This window comes from Alligator mississippiensis, chromosome 2, assembly GCF_030867095.1.
Source record: "Alligator mississippiensis isolate rAllMis1 chromosome 2, rAllMis1, whole genome shotgun sequence".
Lineage (NCBI taxonomy): Eukaryota > Metazoa > Chordata > Crocodylia > Alligatoridae > Alligator > Alligator mississippiensis.
The window spans coordinates 286,945,089-286,970,717 of NC_081825.1; the positions used below are offsets into that span (position 1 = coordinate 286,945,089).

The 25,629-nt window shown below is 41.3% G+C and overlaps 1 protein-coding gene across 5 annotated transcripts in view; it reads right to left on the reverse strand.

The window, feature by feature from the left end:
- Positions 1-25,629, reverse strand: part of PPP1R13B (protein phosphatase 1 regulatory subunit 13B) — a 115,661-nt gene that overhangs the window by 76,789 nt on the left and 13,243 nt on the right. For 2 of the 5 annotated variants that reach the window (XM_059723269.1, XM_059723268.1), the window contains exons 1-2: positions 16,809-17,057; positions 599-746 (exon numbers count right to left, since the gene is read on the reverse strand). In XM_059723269.1, the coding sequence (XP_059579252.1) occupies positions 599-746; positions 16,809-16,931 (271 nt within the window). In that variant the 5' untranslated portion in view covers positions 16,932-17,057. Of the gene's footprint in view, positions 1-598; positions 747-16,808; positions 17,058-25,629 lie in introns of those variants that run through there. The other 3 variants (XM_059723271.1, XM_059723270.1, XM_014596436.3) reach the window with 3 other exon arrangements.

Below are 25,629 nucleotides of genomic sequence, written 5' to 3' on the forward strand. Positions count from 1 at the left end.
AGCCACAGCATATTCCAATTGTGAAAAAACTCTTCCATTTTAAAAAGGAAGTTTCAGACCGTCGTGGATGTGCAGAAAATGGAAAATAATGTCTAAAGGCAGCCAAATGCCAGAAACAGCAAGTCAGGATTGTAGCTTTCCCTCAGCTTTAACTAACCTCGTTGACAGTTTCACATCCAATGATGCTTTAGATGTTGGCATTAACTACTATACTGCTGATTATTTGATCAGCCAGACTAAGAAAAGCAAAGAGAAATTCAGAGAGAAGAACAAAAAGGAAAGAATGGCGTAAGTTTTGATGCTCTTAAAGACAGGTATCTTTTCCTCCTAAGTAACAACATATGCAACCATAAAGCATTTAGCAATTAATAAATAATTTAAAATTTTACTTCTTAAATAAAGGCCATTTTTATCCTTGATTTCTGACAGACCTTCCATAAATCTCAGAATAACAAATCAAAACTGACCCTTTTATTTTGCACAAATTCTCAGGCAAAAGTACAACTAGAAGTCATGTGCATACAGATTCAGGTTTCTCAATAAATTACATCAATTTTTAATCAAATTCCCACTGAACTACTTTTTTGTTTTTAAATACCATTTCCCCGCCACACTTCAGCCAAGTGGCAACTTCCTTCTCCAGGTTCTTTGCAGAACTCCACAACATCTCGACAGGTCGTTTCTGGTGTAATTGGAACTTCTGTCAAAATCTGTTCATTGTTGCTCAGGAACACAGTTAATATCATCTGAAAAAGAAGAAAAGTGATACAGAAATAAGACACTGTTGGGCAAGAATAGAAACAACAAAATTTTACGGGTCCCTTTACAGTGCCCAATACTTGCGATTATAAGTTGTGTTTTCAGTTCCTTTAAATAAATTTGCAAAATTTTAGCCACTTGGACTAAGAGCTTTTTATGCTACATGTCTGTCAGATTAAATGCTTGGAGAATTTTTTGTACTCAGAACAGTTTCTGAGAACAAGGAAAGTTCTAGCCATATTTTTAAAAAAGCCAAACCAAAAAAGCTGAGCAACCCCTTCTTTGAAATACCATAATGGCCCCATTCTTTGGCTAAAAGACTCGAAACTTGGTAAGGTGTGCATATCTTCTATCAGGGACATAGTTTTTATTCTCTTCATGCATATATATCCAATTTTGGCCAAATAATAAATTTTCAACATTGCAGGCTGCATATGCTCGCATATATGTTCACCAGACTTGCTAAAGCTTAACAGTTAAAAACCTCTTAAGAGTCCAACCCTCCCTCAGCTGGTTTGAGCTTTTCACAGCTCCCAGTGCTGAACAGATGGGTAACTACAGCCTCCCCACGGAGCAACCGCACACGATCCTTCCAATTTAAGGCTACAGGGGTGAAGCCAGACTTTCCCTGTAATGACTGCTGTCACACTCCAGGCTAGAGTATAGGAGGACTAGAAGTGGGAAGCCTGACTCTTCTACTTCCATGACTCACCTGCTTGCACCCAGGAAGTGTGAAGCAATCAATTCAAATGCGGAAGGGACAAAACCAGATTAGCAAAGAAAGAGGAAGAAAAAAGAACAAAGGTGGAACTGGGAGATAAGGCAGGGAAGAAACTATGGCCAGCTAGACAGAAGCTGTGACTAAGAACAAGGAAAACGTTACGGCTAGAGAAAAAGAGTGCTAGCCCAGGATGAAAGGCATCTGAACAAAAATTCCCTGCATGACTGTCTCAATTACTCAGATCCTCATCAACAGAAGCCGAGATGATAATACTTCCCTGCCTTACAGCTCATTCTGACAATAAACAGATTTAAAGATTGTAAAACACTCAAATACTATGGTGATGGAAGTCATAAGTTCCTAAGCTAAAAAGAGAGAAAGATATGACAAGGAGTCTACCTACAGTGGAAGGCTACACTGAGAAACAGTGGAGTAAGTAGACAGATGAAAAGCAGGGGTTGGGGTGGAGGGACAGGAAAGAGGGACTGGCTGGGCAAGAATGGACTGGAACCAGAAGCCAGGGATACAGAAGGGACAGGACTGAGGAACAGGGGTTGGGCTGGAGGAACAGGAGATAGGGACTGCCTGGCCAAGAAGAATAGACTGGGACGAGGGGCAAGGAATAGGGGAGGGACAGGACTGAGACAAAGACAAGAGCAGGGAAGAGGGAGTTGAGCTCAGAGGAAACATAGAAGAATCTATATCTACTAAATAACACCACTCTTGGGATTCTAGAATAGGACCCAAGATTCCCAAATCTCCCCCTACATCTGTGTCAGTAGATACCTGTGAAAGCAAAGGCAATGAGGGCCTCATTTACTTTTAGGGCTGGTCCTCCTTGAGGAGGAAAGCATACAATTCTTATTCTATTGGCTCAAGGGCCAGAGATCAATGCAATGGATTTTAGTTTCAGGTCTGTTTATGACCACTGCAGATGTTGATATTATTTCAAATGATGACTTTTTCATTTTTTATTTAAATGTTGAAAATTATGCACATGCCCATACACTTATATGTGCATGGACTCATACACGTGTGCCCACACATGCAAACAGAGTTAAAGACTGTAATGAAAGCTGTGAAGTCAGGCACTCAAAAGTCAGGAACTGGCAGATTCATGCTTGTGCCTGCAACCTTAATTCAACTCCCCTGTGCCCAGAGAAGAACTTTCCTTTCAGTATACACAGTGGTTCTGCTCTGAGGATGAATCAGTAGAAGAGATTTATCTGTAGGACCCCTAGCTCATGTGTTGAGGGAATTGGAGGGTGAGTAGTGAATAATGGAGGGGATTACAGTCACTGTGTATCCTCACTTTTTCCTGATTTGGGGCAATGGGGTTTGATTCTCAGAGGAGCTGAACACTCACAGGTGCAACTGAAGTCAGTAAGAGCTGTACTTGAATATATGTAGTGCTATTCAGAATCCAAAACACACAAAAAAAATAAGCCCCAGGAATCTCACGTTCGGAACCACAAGAGTGGACTCTTCTGATTTTCATCTGTTGATGCTTCAGCTTCACTTCTATACAACTAGTGTCAAACTCTCCCATAAAATCACGAGTATTTTGAAGATAAATTTCTAGATACCATAGTGATGAGTGACAGAAAAGCCTATGAGGAAGTTCATAACTAAATCCAGAGAAGTGCTTAAATAGTGAGCAAATAAAAACAGATGATGAAATAAGCATGACTTCGGAGAAGGGCTTGAAAGGTAAGCAGGAAAAACAGCCCATGAGGAAGTTAATAATTGTGACTTCAGAGAAGAATCTGAATGATGAGTGGAGGTAAAAGAGACTTACGGCAATACACTGAATTATACAAGATAATATTCAAGAGGCTCATTAATGAACACTGTTGGTCCAAAAAGATGTGTTTATGGATGCTGAAATGCAAAAAGTGTGTTCATAATACTTTATTCACAGACCTCACTACATTTTCTAAGAAGGATAGTACCCAGAAACTGAGCCACAGTAAATCAGTGATTTGTCCAAAATGACACAATAAGCAAATGATAAAAGGTCATTAAACAGAAAAAAAAGTTTCCTAGCTCTCAGCCTCTTGTTTAAGTCCTCTACAGTACTGCTGCCCCAGCCCCCCTTCACCTCCTGCCTAAAAGCATTATATCTTAAGATCTTTGCAGCCAATACATTCCAGTGTCAGAGTTGGTAATCTGCAGTGGTATAAAAAAAAGCAGAGCAAAGTAACTGCATGTGCACTAGCATTTCAGACCTGCACCACTGGGGGCAATGATGGAAGCTGCAGTGTAAACAAAATGTAGCTACTTTTACTTGGATGGCATAATTACAAAAATGCTTGTATCTGCTCTACAGCTCATATTGGCAAAGTAAAGTGGCTTCTCCAGGCACAGACACTAACTTATATAGATGTGATTGCAATATTCCAGGGCTGTGGAATTTCTTGCAAAAATCCACCTACTTGCCCTACAATTTTGCACTGGAATCTATAAAAAAAAATGAAGGTCCTAATCCTTATGGTCATAAAGACAACCTTGAAACCTGAAAGGACAGTACTAATGCAGCAGCATCTGCCTCCATCTGCAAACATTTAAAGCAAAACAACCTTGAGAGGTGGACCTGCCCCATACATTTCAAATCACATCCCCACGGATTCAGGAACTCCACAGCTGTGCAATTGGGCATTCCTGCCTCCCAATATGAATGTGGCATTTTGCTGCACCCCAGTGTCCAACATTTTGTATTCCCATGCCCTGTTGCAAGCTGACTGCAGCAGTTGCTTGCTTGGAAGCTTTCCCCACAACACAGCATCCATTCGAGTGCACTGTTTAGAGGGGGATGGGAAAGGGGACTGTCTGGGAACCAATCCTGGACTTCAGCTGGAAGCTGGGTAAGCCAGGAGTACAAAGGGAAAGCTAGGCAGTTCAGAGAACAGTGAAGCAGCTGAGACCTGTGACTGGAACATTAACTATTTGTATTAGTACATCATCTTTCACATACACCCAGCTGAAAAACAACCATCTATAAAAGGCTGTCTGAATGACACTTGGGGAAGCTGTAGCCTGCAGTGTGGAGCAGATTACTTGGAAACCAAAGTGGAGACAGAGCAGTAGACTTGACTGAAAATAAATCAACATATTTTATATCAACAATTATTTTCAACTAGGAGCAGCAGCTCTGTGCACGCATGTGTGCATGAGTGTGCTGCTGAGGGGATGCGAATGACAGCTATTTCATGCTGATGGAATGAACAAATGTTGCTGCAAAAATTAAGAGCTGTTGCCACAAAATATGATCTCTTTGTGCACATGAAATACTGGGGCCTACTCAGAAATAATCTTTCAGCTTTATGCAAATAGTTTTCTAAGGCAAATTAAATCATGGAGAAACCAGCAAGTTCTTTCAGATCACATCAATAATGAGTTCCCAACCGCAAACAACTGCTAAATGAATTCCATCATAAGACTGCAGCCAAGGGGTGGGCAAAATACAGCTCGCAGGTGGATCCGGCCCACCAAGCCATTCTATATGGCCTGTGAGGCCCCTCCAAAAGATAATTACCAGCCCATGGCTGCCCCTCTAAAAACCAGCAGGAGGTGCAGGCTTTCAGAGATTGTAGCCTGGTCCAGTGGCACACATCTGTGCCTTCATCTCTGTGGGGCTCCTGGCACTCCAGCTGGGAGCCCCCCTGTAGAGGCATGGAGCCATCCCAGCCCAATGGTGTGCAACTCCCCGCACTCCAACCAGGAGCTGCAGGGGGCCAGGTGGGCTCCATGCTGCCATGTGCGGCTCCCTGCACTCCTTCCTGCAACCAGGAGCCATGTGCCTTCAGGCTAGTCCAGGCTGTCTCCATGCCTACACGTGGGACTTTGGCACTGCATCCTGGACGTGCTTTCAGACTGGGCTGGGCTGGCTCCATGCCACCACATGGGGCTCTCTGCTGGAGCGCTGGAAGCCCCGCGCAGAGGCATGGAACTGGCCCAGCTCGGCCCGGCAGCATATGGCTCTCACCCACAGTGCTGGGAGCCCCACGTGCTGGCACAGAGTTAGCTCAGCCTGGTTCGAAGGTGTGTGCCAACGGGCCAAGCTAGGCCGGATCCATGCTGCCACGTGCAACTCCCAGGATTCAGCCAGAGCCATGTACCACCAGGTGCCTGCTGTGGGTATGAGTGCCCCATGGGCACGATGCCTGCTGCTGCTGCCACCGCTGGCAGAAAGGCTGCACACCATTGGGGAGGGGGGGTATGCGGCAAGTGGCCCACACCCACGTACAAGCTGCACACCCTCTCATAGCCACACTCCTTTACAAGCCCCTCCACACACCCCAACAAAATCACCACCCCCCACATCCCCCAACCCCATGCACAATATACAAGAGTAAGACTCTTTTGAGCTATTATGCAATGCCTCTACATACACTATGAAAACACACATAAATCAGGACAATTTTTTTTTTTTTTTAGTAAAATTATGTTATAGTAAATGTTTGATTTTTAATATAGTTTTCTTTCCCCGGTTCCAAGTTGGCAAGCCCCCTCCCGCACACCCTTCCCCTGCCAAGGAGTACATCGGGAGGAGGAACTTCTACTGGCAAAAGGTTAAGGGCAGGACTTCTGGTCCCAAGATGGCAGTCAAGGGGCAGGACACCTGTCAAGGGGTGGGGCAACCTTTGTGGCCCTCAACAGTTCACCAAGAGTCATTAAGACGCCTTCCAAACAAAATAATTACCCACCCCTGTTGAGACCCCTCCTGAAAGATGAGAATTCAGCCACTATCCTATGGTTTTCATAGTCTCTCCATGGACTTACTGAAATGCATAATATTTGATTCCAATGTCATCAATGAAAAACAACAAAGCAATCTTCAGTAAATCACTCTACCACCCCAAAAATCTGTACTGGTTCCCCACTCAAATATCTAGTTAAGCTTCAAGATTTCCTTTCCCTCTGACAAATCTCTCCTCCTTTTTCTCACCCCAGTACTTCCTCCTCTAGTGTCTCCAGTAGCCCAGAACGCAATGGGCGCATCTACATGAGATGTTATTGCACATTTATTTAGTACCTGTATTGGCAAGTACTAAATAAATGCACAGTAACTAGAGTCACTGCACAGTAGTGTTGGTGAATGTCTTTTAGGTGATGCTACTGTGCAATAGCCTAATAATACGGTGCAGTAATGTATTAGCACTATACATGCTGCGACACACTACTGCACTGTATTTTTCAGCTAGTGCAGTCAGTGACTCATGTAGATGCACCCAATCTTCTCTGCCCCCCTGCCTCAAATCCTCCTGAGTAAATATCCTTTATCAGCCACTATGGGCACCACCATCTTGACAGTCACTGAGGGCTGCTATAGCATGGGCTTCATCTTTGACTTGCATGTTTAGCAGAAACACTCTGCAAAATAACTCCAAGATCTCACCTTTTCTTTCCATAAACACAACTAAAACTTTCATCCAGATGTTGGTCATTATGCATAGAGTTTTGGGGTTTGTTTGTTTTTTTTTATCCGTGACGTATGCAACCTCGTCAGAATACTGCTACAAAGGTCATTTTTCTAAACTAATTTTGACCACGTCGCTTCTGTCTTTTGTGTCCCTCCACTGTCCCCTCTTTTCATTTCCTCAAGCTACCCATCTTCACAGCCTAGCCTCTCTCTTCCTGTCACTTCTCACCAAGTATCAAGAGATTATTGGCCATGATGACATCTTCTAACACCAAGTCACTAGATTTTCAAACACGTGCCTTTATGCTTTCTCCCATACTTCCCCATAGATTTGAAAGAAGCTTCTCATAAATAACTGCAAAAGTCACCTCATCATCTTTCTGGAAAAATATCCTTATTAAAAAAAAAAAAAAAATACTCCTCTGCCATGATAGCTACAGTCTTAACTTTAGATTGTAAGCACTCTGGGACAAAGGTACTCTTTTCATTCTGCATGTGTACAGTGCTTAGTGATGGACAAGGACCTCATGCTGTGCCAGAGCTCCTATGTGCTATGATATTACAGATCAGTAATAATCTTTTAAAATACAAGTCTAGTTTTCTTTGCTTTCCATGGCTTGGGCTAAGGCTCTTAGGAGCTGCCTTTAGCTCTACACTGAAGGTTTAAAGCTGCAGCAGCACTGCTCTGGGAAAAAAACAAAACAAGCAACTACAGGAGAGAGAGCCCAGCTGGCAGCTGACCTATGACTGGGAAACACTCTCCTCAAAAGATCATAAAAAATCCACAAACCTCTGTTTCAGAATTAAATACCATTTTAACCATACTTTCCCAAAATAATTATGAACTTATTAATGAGAAAAGCCCATACAATAGGTTTGAATTACTCACTAGATCCTGCTCTCAGATACCACTTCAATTAACATGGTAAATGCAGAAATAAGCAGATCTTCTTTTAACATTACCCATTGGTTTGGGGAATATTCAAGTTAAATGTGCTCTATTTGAGAGATCTGAAGCATTACATTTGTTGGAGAAATCTCTTAAAACTGCAAGTTTAATGTTGGTATATAAAACCCATTTTCTTCCTTACCCTTGGGTGATATTCATTTACTAAAATTAATCAGTTATCATGATAGGGATTGGGCTTTCAGGCTTCAGTGAACTGCAACACAAATGCATGCTTTTTGATGTCCTACTTTGAGAAAACAGAAGGCTGTATGAACAAGCTGTCAGAAATCAAACTAGCACAGCACTGTATCATATGCTGAAATGCTGGGATTTTAAACAAATCACAGTTGATTTTCTTCCAACAGGATTTCTGCATTTTAACTAGAAAAGAGTTGACTAGTTGTCATAGGGAATGAAGACAGGAAATTACTCAGCTGGCTTTGTTATTTTACAAGTAAGTGACCTTTGCATCTGAAGCCCATTTCCATTCAAACCTGAGGTTCCTGACAAATGTGAATCATATGATCATTATATTTCCTGCATGTTGTCTATTTTGTATCCAAAATATCATTGTGTCATTTGGAATAGGTCATTTATGTTAAGGATTACAAATCAAATGATTGAACCAGTGGGTAGGAAAGATTAAAATAAAAACACACAAAAACCCAGGACATTTAAGAACAACATAACTACTCTTCCTTTCTGCTGTCCACCATTTATCTATCCTATTTTTCAACAGAGGGATGCCCAAATGATGTCAAACTTATGCCAGCATTTTTCAAGTTATTTTTTCCACCAAATTGAAGAATATATTGGAATTTACCATATTTTAAGCGTGTACTGGGCATTTAACATGGTTAACTGCTGTAATGCAAATGCACAAGAGTTCTTCTTAGATTGTCTCCCACTTACCGTCCATCAAAAACAGCTCAGGGGTTCTTGTGAGGAAGGAGCAAACAAAATTCTCTGGATTTTTGTGTCACGTTTATCAGTCACTTATTAGCCAGAGCCTGTTAGAGATAACATTCTCTAAACAAAGTTAAAGGGAAAAAAAAGTCTTGCTTTCCTCTCCTGCATGGGAACATAGAAGAAGAAATTATCTTCTCACCTGGGTACTGCCCCTACAGAGAGCCCGTTTTAAGTACTATTCAAGATCGTGGGTCCTATCTTTCCCATTGCAAGCCCAAGGTACTGCTTGAACTGACTGCAGTTCCAGGATCTGAACAGTAACTAAATTAAATTTGTCTGCTACAGGATAACGGTTGTTTGCAGAGGAGGCACAACTTTCTTGGACCCATGCTCTAGACTGCAACATCATCACACCATTTCATTAACTGTATGGACACAGAATCACAGAAAATGACAGTTGGGAGGGACCTCAGGAGGTCATCTAGTCCCACCCCCTGCTCAAACCAGGACCATAGATCATTCCAGCCAGGGCTTTGTCAAGCCGGGCTTTAAAAACCTCCAAGGATGGAGATTCTACCACCTCTCTAGGTAACTTGTTGCAGTGCTTCACCACCCTCCTAGTGAGAACGTTTTTCCTAATATCCAACCTAAACCTCCCTTGCTGCAACTTGAGACCATTGCTCCTTGTTCTGTCATCTGCCACCACTGAGAACAGTCCAGCTCCATCCTCTTTGGAAGCACCCTTCAGGTGGCTAAAGGCTGCTATTAAATCCCCCCTCAGTCTTCTCTTCTCCAGACTAAATAAACCCGGTTCCCTCAGCCTCTCTCATTCATCAGGTACCCCAGCCCCAACTATTTTCCCTGCCCTCTGCTGGACTCTCTCCAATTTGTCCACATCCCTTCTATAGTGGGAGGCCCAAAACTGGACACAGTACTCCAGATGTGGCCTTACCAGTGCTGACTAGAGCAGAATAAATTACTTCCCTCAATCTGCTGGCAAAGCTCCTACTAATGCAGCCCAGTATGCCGTTAGCCTTCTTGGCAATAAGGGCGCACTGCTGACTCATATCCATCTTATTGCCCACTGTAACCCCAGGTCCTTTTCTGCAGAGCTGCTCCCCAGCCAGTCAGCCCCCAGCCTGTATCGATGCATGGGATTGTTCTGGTCTAAGTGCAGGACTTGGCACCTGTCCGTGTCTTTGTTATCATGCAACAGGACATGCTCATACTGGTAAGTCTCTGTCAGAGCTCAGTTTTAGCTGGAGCTTACAAACCAAAGATTTAAAAGATTTCACTGAAACAGTAAAAAACAGAACAATGAATATAAAAACTTTGAGTTCTATTCAAATTTTTCATAGGTGTTTTGTGAAACATGACGTGCCTAGTAGAATGATACAGGTCAATTGGTCAAGATTCAAAAAATCATTCCCTTTGATAACATTTTTACTGGACCATCTCATTTTTGGCACTCCTTGCAAGATTCTGGGATCTGTCATTAGATGCCATTTTTTTTCTTCAAGTGCCGATTTCTAGAATCATTCACATTGTAACAGTCTGTCTATAAAAGCATGTAACAACCTTTTAGCTACAACAGAAAACCCATCTCTGCTGTGAGATGATTAAGTCATTTAATTCTGGGTCAGTTTAACAAAACAAAACAAAACAAAAAAACAAAACAAAACAAAATCACACACAGGCCAGGACTAGACCATGTATCTACAGTATCCAGCAGTGGTATTTTCACATACACTTTCCTGCAAGCTCCCTACAATCAACAGCAATGTAGTCTAATTTTGGCACTGTAACCTTGACAGTCCAGACAAAATAACTTTCCAAACAATGGAACAAACATAGCAGTAAGATATGCTCATCCACTGATATTTTATATAAAATAAAAGGACATCACTTAATAGTTTTATGTTAGTGTGAGAGATGGATCCAATTTGGTACGGTACTGCTCTGTGGGATTTGTTAGAGATGGAAGTGATATCTTAAAAAGCACAGGGGAGTGTGTTGACAACTACAGGCAATGTGAAGGTGAAAAGGAATGTCAAAGTCTCTCCTTAACTTATTTGTGTAATTTTAGAAGGGTGTGTCTCACCACCACCTTAACTGTAACTAAATATCGTTTGCCTGCTAATATAAAACTCAGCACTGAAGACATACTCAGACCTCTGGCATATGCAGAGTTCAGCGTAACCACATTCTATGACAGCAGCTCCTAATGATTCCTTCAGAGAAGTTATTTACAAGCAACTAAAGCCTTTCAAGTTTTGTTTGGACCAGAAACAAGCTTTGGGGATTCATCTTGAGGCTCAGGGGATGAAACAATCACAAGATACTATAGAGTCCCTCCACGGTCTGCTGGGAAGAGCTGCTGCCCACCAACCAGTCATCTAAGCAAGAGAACAATGATGTTTCCATGAGGTTGGCCCCACCACTTAAGAGCCTGGGTAAAAACTGAGGTTTCCCAGGAGATACAAACGGTAGGGCTTGGTATTGATTCTGGTACTGACCAGTTATACATTTGAGGCATTTTCTGTGGGAAGGAATAATGATGATACACAAGTAAGTACCCCAAATACTGAAAGGTGCATGCCGAACAGAGGGTTATGATAGCTCATGTTGCCATCATGAATTCAAGCTTGCAGATAAAGAATCTGAGCTTTAAGTCTAAAGATGCCATCTTTTTTTTTAGGCCCAGAAAGACACTACTGGACCGTCTCTTCTCCGATGCTGCAAAAGGAACCTCTTCTAGAAGGCAAAAGGCCTTCTGTTACAGTAAAATACTGTAAGAAGGGTTCCTGGGATGGGAGGAGGGATGGGAAAGTGTGATTGGAGTGAGCCACCATGCCTCCTTCCTTTCTTCTCATATCCTTGTCCTTGTGATGAGGTGTATAGCAAATTCACAGATTTATTGGAATCTGACAAGGCCGTGCTGTAAGCGCCTTGGCTATAGTCTCGAACTTTCAACCTCTGGGCTAACCATGTGCCCACACCACCCCAGGCTCCAGCCACCATGCTGAACTGGATGGCACAGCAAGAGATGAAATCCAAAATCCCTCAGCCGAAGATTATATAGACCCAGACCTTGTTACAGTGCCTCATCAAAATGTTCCGCCGGTTACTTGAGCGGTGAAACAAGGGTTCAGGTACCAAGGGACACGTCCTCCTCTGGAAATGCCAATGTTTCCTGGGAGGTTCTGGAATTAGGTAGAGGGAGGGTGGGACAAAGCAGTTTTTGACTGGTGGTTACTGCCTTGGTATGGTAATGTTAGCTTTTCAGGTAGCGGTAGACACCCACATAAGAAAGGTTTGCCAGTCTTTCAGGATATTCACAACTTAATCTGTTTTGGCACTGCAAAGCTCGCCCACAGTGGAATGAACACCTGGGCAAATGTTCCAAGCAGAACCTTTAAACTCTACAGCAACATTCACTGGAAAGGAAGCCATTAAAAATATGTAATTCCCATCTCCTCAGCCACGGTCGAAAGATATGACTCATAGCTGAAAACACACAACACATTAACAATTTTTTGCAGATCTCTCTGGTACCTATCTTTATGCTTCCCAGAAGACTGATCTCAGTTCTTCCAGACATGTCCAAACAATCAAGCTCAAAACCCTTCCCATCACAAGTACCAGGGAAGGAGGTGGATGGATTATAGCTGGCTTATCTCCGTGGCTTCCCAGGATTCAGTTGCTGGTGCATTCTCCAGGCTGCCTAGTTTAATCCCTATACTTCTCCCTCCTTTGCTTCATGCAGGCAAGCTGGACTTCAGCTCTGGCACTCTGACCCTTCCCCTCAACATCCCTTTTCAGCATATCCATGATGCTTATACTTTTGCATCAATAAATACATTGTTTCCCATTTTAGATAAACTGTAGAGCAAAATGCATCTACACTATAAGCATATATAAAAGTAATGTTAGGTGTCTGGCTGCAGCAAAATAGGGAATTCAAGGATACAAATATCAAAATTACAGCGCTGTGAAGCTATGGGAAAGATTCTACATCCCAAGCATAATTTATTTCATGCAGCTTCTAGGTAGACAAATGGTAATGCACAGGCTTATAACTGCTCCGTATTTTCTGAGTTTTCTTCAAACCCTGGTTCTTATACCCGTTTCTTAAATAAAAGGTGTTATTTTCCTTGCACTTCTAGGGAAATTCAACAAATTCCACAGCTGCAGAATCCAGAGCCCTGAATATAATTATTAAAAATAAATTCCCCAACAATTTCTAGAGGAAGAGAAAAAAAAAAAGAGCAGAAAAAGAAGTCATCCATGGCAGACAGTAGTCAGTACATATCAAACTGCTAAATATAGATCCAGGTAAAACTGGTCCACTTAGTGTACTTATCTGGCCTCCATGATGTATTCAGATCTTTCAGAACACTGTTTTTCATTTAAGACAGTATCTAGTCATCATGGTTACAAAAATAACCTTCTAGATGCCACGCGATACAGAGAAGCTAGACGGACTTAAGAAATACCTCAGAAAAAGTGTTAAGAGTGGCATTCACTTCTAAGGTTCAAGACGGTACTTCAAGAGGCAATTTTTCAAATCATCCAGACGTACAGTTATGCGTAATTTTCACCCACAGGTACCAAAGCCATATAAGAAAGTCACGTGATACACAGATGACCAAGAAACAGTGATTGTTTTGCATTCAGCATTATTAATATGAAAGAAAAGTAATTTTACTAAGAAAATGTTTAGTTACTATACAATACTTCAAAGTCTTCATACAAGTCACCCATTATTAGATGTGAATTGAGGGGCATAGCTTAACTCAACACAAATAAATGTAGTTTAGCTTCTTCTATATTTGTTTGACACCCCCATAGTAAAAATATTAAAATTTAGCCCTGAATTGTTACAACTGTAGAAATGCAATACAGAAAGTCTCTGTACAAGAGGAAATTTTTCAGAAAAAGACAGTTTATCCAGCTAAAGAAGTTACACAAAATACCAAATGCTGAAAGATCTCTTGTACATGATTTATGCTGTTTTATAAACTACTCCTATTAAAAAGGTTACAAAAATACTGCTTTTAAAAACTACAAATATTCAATTAGGAGTTTAGTCATATCTGAAGTGAGACTGCTACCCCATTCTCAAAATTCTTCAAGATAATCCTGCCTCAAAACTTCCCATCAAGCCGCAGATGCTCTATTTGCCCAAGTCGGCGCACAGGGCGCTGCATGCAGCACGAGCCTCAGACCAGCCCCACGTACCCCATGGTGCCACATGCTGCAAGTGGTGTGCAGGGCTAGTCTAGGGTGGTTTTGGGGCCTAATCCAAACTGGCAGGCAGCACTTGCCAGTCCAGTTCTGCACACTGGGCCAGGGCTGATGCATGCATACAGTAAATAGGGCTGCTCCGAGATCCACAGGCATTGCTGCAAGCCAGATGATAGGGCTCTGTGGGCCAGATCTGACACCACTGCTTTGCTTTTAAAATGTAATGTTTGTCCTAAACCAGGTTATACATGTGTAACAGCAGAACTGTTCACATTAAAAAAAACAAACAGCTAAAAGATAATTGTCTATTCTTAAGTCATCTGTATTCTTTTATCTTAATTTTAAGAAATCCTAAATCGTAAAAATATATCTTTTCTAAATTAGTCTCTTCTGCTGGTCACTGCAGTATAACTCCAAAATCATAAAGCACAAGTTTGCTCTTAAAAAGGCAGAGACCCCTGTTTCCAGGTATAAGCATGTTATTTAAAACAAAAAAAGTCTCATCAACATGCTGCTTGTCAGTATACTGCATTCCAGCAGAAGATTGCCGACAGAAGGCAACTTAAAATACTACCAAAATTAGATTTTTTTTTTTAAATTACAAGAAATAACATAGAATCTAAAGCCTCAAGTCATATTTATTTATAGCCAAAATAACCTCAAACGTAACAGGATTTCTTCTTCACCCCCATTCCCCCCCCCCCCCTTCATGTGTGGAGCAAGATACAGTACAAGTGTAACAGTTCTGGGCATAGCCCGTACCCCCTCCACACATGCTGCACAAATGTATAGCTCATTTGCGATACTTTCAGTGAACAGGCATCATTAGGCTTTACTCACTGGACCGTACAATAGTAGTTACTAAACTGCACTATACACGTCCTCCACTATAACAACATCATAAACAGAGATTTTGTTCTTACAAAGAATACCAAAAATGGGAGAAAAGTTCTCTGTCAAGGTGTGCACCTCCTGTATCACAGTGAATTACTGTAATGAACAAGAGATAGCACTAATGAGAAGGAGTCCCCCCCACCCCACGCCATATTGACTGGGGGAAAAACCTCATCTTATATTTGAGTAAATACAGCAAGTGTTAAAATGCAAGCCATGTAAGGGAAAGTTGAGCGAAGTGAATATGTTTAGTTTGGAAATAAAGATTACAGGGAACACAACAGCAGTTTTCAAATATTTATGAGGCTTCTGTAAGTAAGAGAAAAAAAAGCAACTCTTTCTTCCTTGCCCCATTGGGTAAGACATGAAACAATGGTCTTAAACTGCAAGAAAACAGATTAAGATCAAGTCCAACGAAAAACTAACTGTAAGAACCTCAGGGCAATGGAATAAGCTGCCCCGCAAAGTTGTGGAATCTCCTTCATTGAAGGTTTTCAAGAGTAACTTGGATAGGAGTGGACACGGACAGTTTATGAATACCGACTGCAGGTTTCCTTCCAACTCTAACATTCTGTGATTTTATCAACAGTGTCTGTTTTCATGGGTAGATGAACAGGTAACTAGTAATCAATCAAACTGAACCTGTGGAGCACCTGGCTGATTGAATAATGAGCCTACAACAACAGTTGGAAAGGTGTTAATTGTGTAATTCAGCAAAGCAGACAACAAAATTGACACCAACACCACCTGATACTGTCAATATTGTACTACTCAAAGGCCTATCATGAAGAACTATGGAGGACTACACAATCTCAGGGTTCTCAACTCTTGTGATTTTATCATGGGTTTCACAATATTTGGTGGTTTTCTTAATGCCCCAGCTTCAGGATTTACTTGATTACATAAGAATCTCAGCCTTCATTCAAGAAAGATGTTTGTGATTAAAGAAAAACTGGGAAATATAAATCGTTAGGACTTAAACTAGAAGACAAATCAAAGAAATCAAAACATTATTTAATGCAAATAGCTCTGTTCTTGGAGCCCAATTCACAATTTGAATGTCTGGGTAGCAATACTGAAATCAACTTTGAATGGATTGCTCATTTTAGGTAATGACAAAGAGTAGGCTTGAAGGGGGACCGAAATACAGTGAAGTAGAGGGAGCCAATTAATTCAATTTTCCTGAAGGCTAGAACTCCTTTCAGAAGACTGCATGAAATAGCAACATTCAACAGCCTCCGACCTGAGGAACAAAAAAAGTATTTCTTTATTGTTCCAAGTATTTAGCAAAGCCTGACAAAAGAGAAGGAGCTTAATGTTTGCTATACTCCCATGTCTAACTTTGTGAAAGACCACAGTGAGGTCAAAACACTCCAGGAGATTTTGGCCACATACCCTAACTACTACTGATGTTTTTGTCTCCCTCCACATTTAAGAGAAAGTTGTTAAATACAAAGTATGTTTTACTGAAGGCATCAGACCTTTGAATAAGTTAGAAATATTCATATATCTTCAGAATTGCTCAGTCACAGTATGTGACCCAGCAAACTAGCAGCAGATAAAAAAAAAAAAAAAATGTATGGACAGATCACACTGCAAAGTAGGAATGGAGGTCTCAGACTTTATCCCTTTATTTTCAGATCCCTGAAAGTCAAAAAACCTATTTGATTTTATTCTTGGAGCTTTCATTTAGTTGAATACAGAATACCCAACTGAATTTTCATGACTACCATTTTTAGACAATTCAAGACCGATATCACAGGCAATAAACTTATACCCCTTAAGCTCAAGGAACAGTCTCACAGACTTCAGACTACCATAACATTGCACTGTTAATCTTTGCAAAAGGAGGCTACAAAATAATACTTGATTTTAGAGCAAGTAAAATTAGAACAACAGAATCCCACCTTTTTAATTATTTTGTCCATTTTCTTACTTTCAGACTTCAGTCCAATCTTTTCTGGTAGCCAAGGTTTCTCTTTTGACTTGTTTACGATACTTCGAAGAAACATCCTTAATATATTCTTCATGTGGAAAGCAGTTAGTAATAGTAAATACAAGAAAAAATAATAGGTGATAGAAACCTAAAATCTAAAACAATTCCTGTGCAAGGGCTACAGTGAGAATCTACTTAAATGGATAGACCTTTGCTGCACAGGAGTATGAATGCAAGCAGTAATGACGAGCAGCGATAAGACATTCTACTGAAATAAGACAGGCCACAGTTGTGACAGGAACGAGATATGGTGGATCAGGTTTCACCTAATTAGGCAACCTTGCACTAAGGGAGTTCTGCTGTCCTACCGCTGTGCAACACTAACTCTTTGCTTGGGGTTATAATGAAAGGACAGCAAGGATTAAATATTTACCTTAAATCATTTACACACAAAGCTCTTCATGGCCCTACTGTCAACACTTAAAGGGTTCTTCTTATAAAGGGACACTTGCAAGGTTAACAATGGCAAGAGTTCCCCCCCCAATATTATTATAGATTGTTGTATATATTTGATAAATTAAGAAGCCAGTTCAGAATGAAGGACTAGTGGTTTTTGTTTTGAGACAAAAAAAAAAAAAAAATCCCATGTAAATTTATTTTCAAAAATGTATTATTTCAAACTCTGTTCCCGTCTTGGAGGAAAATCCTGCCTTCTGTCAGATATGGGTCAAGCAGCTACAGTAAAATGATTGAAAGGCTCCATTTATTGCTTATTCTGCACCACAGACATAGGTAAGTAATCACCTCCCCTGTCTCACTTCAGTAGGCCCTCAAACCTCACACACAGGATCCAGCATGGGGCTGAATAAAAGTGACTTCCTCTACCATGCATGCAACTTCTACTCCAAGAGCCACAGTGCAGTCTCTAGCCTTGTCCCTTCCCTTCATTCCCACTCTCCAAGAACCCAGTTTGAAGCAGAAAATAAGGGGTTGTAAACAAGCATCCTCACAAGTTAGAACAGGAACCACTAGTATATCTGAAACCTGCTGGCCCACTGCCAAAATTCACAGAATCATAGAAAATAAGGGTTGGAAGAGACCTCAGGAAGTCATTTAGTCCAACCCCTACTCAAAGCAGGATCCGCCCCAAATAGATCATCCCAGTCAAGGCTTTGTTGAGCCAGGTCTCAAAACCCTCTAAGGATGGAGTTTCCACCACTTCACTGGGTAACCTGTTCCAGTGTTTTACTACCCTCATAGTAACAAAATTCTTCCCAATATCTGACCTAAACTTCCCTTGCTGCAACTTGAAACCATTGCTCCTTGTTCCATCATCTGCCACCACCGAGAACAGTCCACGTGTATCCTCTTTGAACCCCACTTCGGTAGTTGAAGGCTGCTATTAAATCCCCTCCTCAGTCTTCTCTTCCCCAGCCTAAATAAGCCTAGTTCCCTCAGAAGTCATGTCCCCCAGCCCCTAAACCATTTCTGTTGCCCTCTGCTGGACTCTCTCCAATTTGTCCACATCCTTTCTGTAGTGGGGCCCAACACTGAACACAGTACTCCAGATGTGGCCTCACCAGTGCTGGATAGAGGGGAATAATCACTTTCCTTGACCTACTGGCAACACACCTACCAATGCAGCCCAGTATGCTGTTAGCTGTCTTGGCAACAAGGGCACACTGCTAGCTCATATTCAGTTTAATGTCCTCTGTAACCCCCAGGTCCATTTCTGCAGAGCTGCTGCCCAGCCAGTCAGCTCCCAGCCTGTACTGGTGCATGGGATTGTTCTGTCCTAAGTGCAGGACTTTGCACTTGTCCTTGTTGAACCTCAGGAGATAAGAAAAAAAAAGTGACTGAACTTCCAGAGCATTTCTGGCAGGGAAGCAAAAAATTACAGCTTCCCTTCTGAGCATAAACATTATTTTGTCAGCCCCTTTTCACAGTAGGGGGTATAGGGAAAAATTGTATCCTGCCTATACAAATATGCAGAAGTTGTACTGTGGCTGCCATTAACAGTTTGCTTTGGGAAAATAAGGGATTATCTGAGCCCTGCAGTCTTCTGCTCTCTTCATGAAAACCTGCTGTCATGATTTACATCTGTTACACGAATTAGTAGGATCATTCATCACAGACTGATGGTTACTTCAGCAGAACAATTTAAGTTACTAGCAAATAGGAATAGTTCATAGAACCAAAATACTACTTTTCTGAGACAGAGAGGGACAGAGAAATCTATCTAAACCTCCAACACAGGCATAATCAGATGATTACATTTAGGCTGCTTGCAGGTGTGAAAAACAAAACAAAAACGGGGGGGGGGGGGGGAAGCACTTTACTTTGACTGGGCTCAGCCACACCTGTATAGACCAGGTGCTTCAACAGGGCTTTTTGGCACTTTTAGCTAAAGCTGATTCAATCAGCTATTAGATCAAAGTGCCATAAAAGACATGCTAACTGCCCAATCTATGCAGATGGGTGAACTGGATTCAACTAAGGTGTTGCCTCTTCTGGGCATGCGTGGGGTTCGGTGCAGAAACGCGTCAAGTTTAAAGTAAAGCATCTTTTTGTTCTGTTTTTTAAAAATCTGCAAGCACCCTTCATTGCCAGTACAGAAGACTATAGCATATGAAAGGCTGAAATGGCAGTTGAAAAGAAGAAAGTGGGTTTAAATTAACAGATTATACGCAGTGCTATCCCACCATAGGCATTTCAAAGACTAACATGAACACAAATACTAACACTAGACTGAGAAGGCCTAATTCTAACTCTGTTCACAGTATCTTTTTAAATAAACCTATAACACATTAAATCCCCATACAGCACCCACAAAATACAAAAAAAAAAAAAAAAGTGTTATTCTGCCTCCTGATTTACAAGTGCAGCATTGCTCCACTCTCTCTCTAAATCTGATCTATTGTTGCATGACCTCCAAATCAGATTTCCTGACCCAAACATTTGCCTGTAAGGACTACTGTACCAATGTGTATTAACTAGTTAGGAGCAACATTACACATCCAACAGAGGGTGAAAAAGGTAAAAACAACCCCATGGCTAGCTAATAGGCTGGAATCCTCAATAAAATCACAAATGAAGTAAGCAGTAAGCAGGGTAGATTGATTTAAATCAAGGTAATTTAAATAATTAATTTAAATCAAGTTTCCCCATGGATACTTCTTCACATATTTCTTAAACAATGGCACAAATCTGATCACTAAAACATGTTAATTTACAACTCAATACAGCATTTTACAACATCTGTCCTTAAACTCCTTTTTTTAATTTTCAAATTTGATTAGCTCTAACAGATAAGTCATCACAACACTAAATGTACGCTGTCCTTAAAACTTCTACAACTAGATCTGATCTTCCCCACTCCCACTGTCATTTTTATTTTTAGACGGAAACAGAAATACAAGTTTTCCTGCTTTTGACTCCCAGTCAATTTCTTTGAATGAATAATACCAAATGATACCAAACCATGTCTGATTGGTAGGTAACTCAAAGTGTGCGAGTGTGACAGAGCCATTAACTGATTTTTATGAGACTGTAAATGTAGGTTTAGCATGTTTGTGATGAGATTTAATTGTAATTGTTATTTTATAAATGAGAGAGAAATTTAGTATTTTACTGATGATCTTTTAAAAAAAATTAAAAATCTAATTTAAATTAAAAAAATAATTGATTTTATTTTTTTTTAAATCTACCCTGGTGGCAATTTGTTGTACATATTGGTAAACACAGACTCTGAACTTTTTGAATAGGGAGAAGGGTTCATGTAACCTTTTGTAGTAATAGGTCTGGGGATTTTGACTGCACATTAGATATACTTTCAATTTTATATATATTTCTGTGAAATCCAGGAAGCTCGTGAGGTTCACTGCAATAGCTGAGTCCTGTGAAATATAAAGCTCTTACTAAGCTAAACTAGTGGGATTCATATCTCCAAGGACAGAATATTCTCTGCATGCTCTACAATCCAATTTACGTAAATTACTCAGCAAGAGGGAAGAACACGGCCCTTATTCTGCAAATGGATTATAACAAGCAGACCCCAGTAACCTCATAGAATTCAGGGTAAAAAGAATGGGAGAAAAAGGAGAAAGAAGATTCAAATGAAACAGTGGTTAAAAAGCAGAACATCAGTTTAAAGATTTATTTAAAATTATCTTTTGAAATTAACAGCTATGGATTTAAAATAGTTAAACAATTATGAAGAACACAAAGAGAGGCAATATGCAATGATAATTTTAAGTTTTCTTCCAAAATAGCGGCAGGTCCACACCAATGAAGCCTGCACGGGAGCAGCACACTAACTCGGGTCATTTAAAGCCTGTTTCATTTCACTGCCTTGCCTTAGATGACTGTTTTCATCTCTTTCATTATATCATATTTCATATCCTGCAAATGCTTAATATATGAACATGAAATTTACTCATGTGAGCATGCACATAACTTTGCTGAAGCACTTTAAGGATTAAGGCCTTTGACTCTTAGTTCTTTGAAGCTGGGGCTATATCCTATTTTTCTGCATGGCACTTGGCATACCCTGGCTACTCTGGAAACAGCACGTGTAGAGGGAAGGCTGTGAGGCTAGAGGCAGCAACATCCAGCCAGGGTACTCTCTCAGTTTCTGGGAAAAGATCACAGGGTCTGGTTAACTCTGTTATTTTGTGCCTGCTGTTTGATCATTTATGGTTTATATTGTGCCCTGTGGGGCAAGCTTGCAGAGGTAAGATAAAAACTGTACTATGCAAACTGACAACCTGCTACATTAAGTCACTTAAAACATTTTCCATTTTAGTTACTGATGTTAAGATAACTTGTAGTGTCAACAGATCCAGTTTAAAAAGGTGTCAAATATACAAGATAAGGGAGAATGATTTTTGAGAAATAGTAAGTTATCAATAATGTTTATATCACTGCTTAGTCCATTTTTCCTCAAGAATTTAAACTGTTAAATTAATATAGGGAGCAGCCCATTCTATTTTCTTTTTTTATTTCTGTCAACCATATTTCTGTAATTGAAACTTAGTGTTGTATCTGTACTGATGCAACACTTTACTGGCTGGAGTTGTAAGAATTAAATAAAAGGAACATTAAATAAAAGTTTTTTTTGCAGAGTGTTGGGGATAACTTCTTGGTGCAAGAGCTGGAGTGGCCAACTAGGGGCCGTGCTCTTCTTGACCGGCTGCTCACAAACAGGGATGAATTGGTGGAGAATGTACTAGTGGATGGCAACTTGGGCAGTAGTAACCACATGATGATTGAGTTCAGGATCCTGAGGAAAGGAAGGGTGGTGAGCAGCAGAGTATGGACTCTGGACTTCAGAAAAGCAGACTTTGACTCGCTCAAGGAATTCACGGGCAGGGTCCCCTGGGAAGCCAGTCTGAAAGGGAGAGGAATCCAGGACAGCTGGGTGTACTTTCAAGAAGCCTTACTGAGGACACAGGAACAAACCATCCCGATGCGCAGGAAAACTAGCAAGTATGGCAGAAGACCAGCTTGACTTAGCAGGTAACTCTTCAGTAAACTAAATCACAAAAAAGAAGCTTATAAGAAGTGGAAACTTGGACAAATAACTAGGGAAGAATATAAGAGCATTGTGCTTGGGCATGCAGGGATGAAGTCAGGAAGGCCAAAGCACAATGGGAGTTGTAGGTAGCAAGGGACATTAAAGGTAACAAGAAGGGTTTCTACACGTATGCTGGTAGCAAGAGGAGGATCAGGGAGAGTCTGGGTCCCTTACTGAATGGGGGAGCAACCTTGTGACAGAGGATGCAGAAAAGGCTGAAGTGCTCAATACCTTCTTGGCCTCAGTCTTCATAGGCAAGGTCAGCTCCCAGACTACTGCCCCAGGCAGCACAGTTTGGGGAGGAGGTAAGCAGCCAATAGTGGTGAAAGAACAGGTTAAGAACTACTTAATAGCCAAGTCCAATAGCTACTGGACATGTACAAGTCCATGGGGCTGAATGAGATGCACCCGAGGGTGCTGAGGGAGCTGGCTGATCAGATTGCAGAGCCACTGGCCATCATCTTTGAAAACTCATGGTGATCAAGAGAGGTCCCGGATGATTGGAAAAAGGGCAAACATAGCGCCCTTATTTAAAAAAAAAAAAAAAAAAAAAAAAAAGGAAAAAACAGAGGATCCAAGGAACTACAGACCAATCGGCCTCACTGCAGTCCCTGGAAAAATCATAGATAAGATCCTCAAGGAACCCATTTCTAAGCACTTGGAAGAGAAGAAGGCGATTAGGAACAGTCAGCATGGGTTCGCCGAGGGCAAGTCATGTCTGATCAACCTCACTGCCTTTTATGCTGAGATTACTGGATCCATGGATGTGGGGAGACCAGTGGATATGGTATACCTTGATTTTAGCAAGGCTATTGATACAATCTCCCACAACATTCTCGCAGGCAAGCTAAGGAAGTACAGATTGAATGAATGAACTGTAAGGTGGAGAGAAACCTGGCTGGAGCATCAGGTTCAGAGAGTAGTAAGCAATGGCTTGATGTCTAGTTGGCAGCCAGTATCACATGGGAGTACCCCAGCAGTCAGTCCTGGGGCTGGTTTTGTTCAATGTTTTCACCAGTGACCTGGAAGATGGCACAGAGTACACTCTCAGCAAGTTTGCAGATGACACCAAGCAGAGGGAATAGTAGATACGCCGAAGGGTAGGGCTAGGATTCAGAGTGACCTAGATAAATTAGAGGATTGGGCCAAAAGAAATCTCCTGAGGTTCAACAAGGACAAGTGCCAAGTCCTGCACTTAGGATGGAACAATCCCATGCACCAGTACAGGCTGGGGGCTGACTGGTTGGGCAGCATCTCTGCAGAAAAAGACCTGGGGGTTACAGTGGACAATAATCTGAATATGTGCCAACAGTGTGCCCTTGTTGCAAAGAAGGCTAATGGCATATTGGGATGCGTTGGTAGGATTGTTACCAGCAGGGCAAAGGAAGTGATTCTCCCCCTCTATTCAGCACTGGTGAGGCCACATCTGGAGTACTGTGTTCAGTTTTGGGCCCCACTACAGAAAGGATGTGGACAAATTGGAGAGAGAGACCAGTGGAGGGCAACAAAAATGGTTCAGGGGCTGGGGGACATGACTTCTGAGGATAAGCTGAGGGAACTGGGCTTATTTAGTCTGGAGAAGAAAACACTGAGGGAGGGATTTAATAGCAGCCTTCAACTACATGAAGTGGGTTTGAAGGAGGATGGATGGAGCTCAGTGGTGGCAGATGACGGAACAAGGAGCAACAGTCTCAAGTTGCAGCAAGGGAGGTTTAGGTTAAATACAAGGAAGAATCCTCACCAGGAGGGTAGTAAAACAGTGGAACAGGTTACCAGAGAGATGGTGGAAGCTCCATCCTTGGAGATTTTTAAGACCCAGCTAGGAAAAGCCTTGGTTGGGATGATCTAGTTGGGGATGGTCTTGCTTTCAGAAGGGGGTTGGACTAGATGACCTCCTGAGGTCCCTTCCAACCCTCATTTTCTATGATTCTATACATACCTGTTTATAAAATGCCAACGAATTAGGATGCTTGCTACTAGAAAAATGAAAAGTTGGGGAAATATATTCTTGCTGTAACTAGTACATAAATTTCTTTAAAAATCAGACCAGATTTGTGATAAAGTCCCACAGAATTTCCTTCCAATTTACTGTGTTTTACGAGACTTTTATCGTTTAAAAATTTAAAAAAAATTAGTCAATTCTCCTCTGGTCCTCTCTGGAAATTAGAGGGAGCATAGACTGCCCAGATTAACATTTTATCCTTCTCAACCTCTGGAAAGATTTGCCGGTTCATTCTTTTTCCCTCCACTAACTCCTCAATCATTATTGCCCTGCGACAAGCAAAGCAAAGCAAAGCATGCATTTCCAAAACACTCCTTTGTATCAGCTCTGCACACTGTTACTGTGCAACAAAAAAAGAAAGAATTGAGAAATTTCTCAAAATTCATACAGAACCACAGGAAATCAAGTATGAAATATGAATTACTACAGATCCTGAATTAAAAGTAGAGAACTTGCTTTGTCAGATTTACAATTGCATAATTATCATCTAATCAAATTTAGATGCATAATACTTTGTTGCTATAAAATATTTTTCATCCAAAGCTCTCATGGTATTTTACAGAAAGAGATATGTACCTTCATTCTCACTCTACAGATGCGAAACTCTATGAGGCACAAAGATGTGACCCTATAAAACTCAGTTTACTACAGGTCAGCAACAAAGATGGGAGGTGAACATACATTTCAGTCTGAGATTAGCATGGTTATTTACAGACAAAAGCAGATGATGTACAACTTGTGTCATGGAGAACTGCAGCCCACACCCTTAAGTTCCATACAGGACTGAGGCATTAGCCAACCACTTTTTTAATCAGATCCATGCACACATGATATTGGTATTAGAAGCATGCTGGCCAAGTTTGCCAATGACATCAAACTCTGGGGTAAAGCGTCCACACCTGAGGACAAGAGGGTGATCCAGGCTGACCTTGACAGTCTCAGGAAATGGGCGGATGAGAACCTGATGGTGTTTAACACCGAAAAACGCAAGGTTCTCCACCTTGAGAAGAAAAACCTGCAGCATCCTTATAGGCTCGGCAGTGCTATGCTGGCTAGCACTATGGATGAAAGGGACTTGGGGGTCAGGATTGACCACAAGATGAACATAAGCCTGCAATGTGATACTGCTGCTAGTAAAGCAAGCAAAATGCTGGCTTGCATCCACAGATGCTTCTCAAGCAAATCCCAGGTTGTCATTCTCCCGTTGTAGTCAGC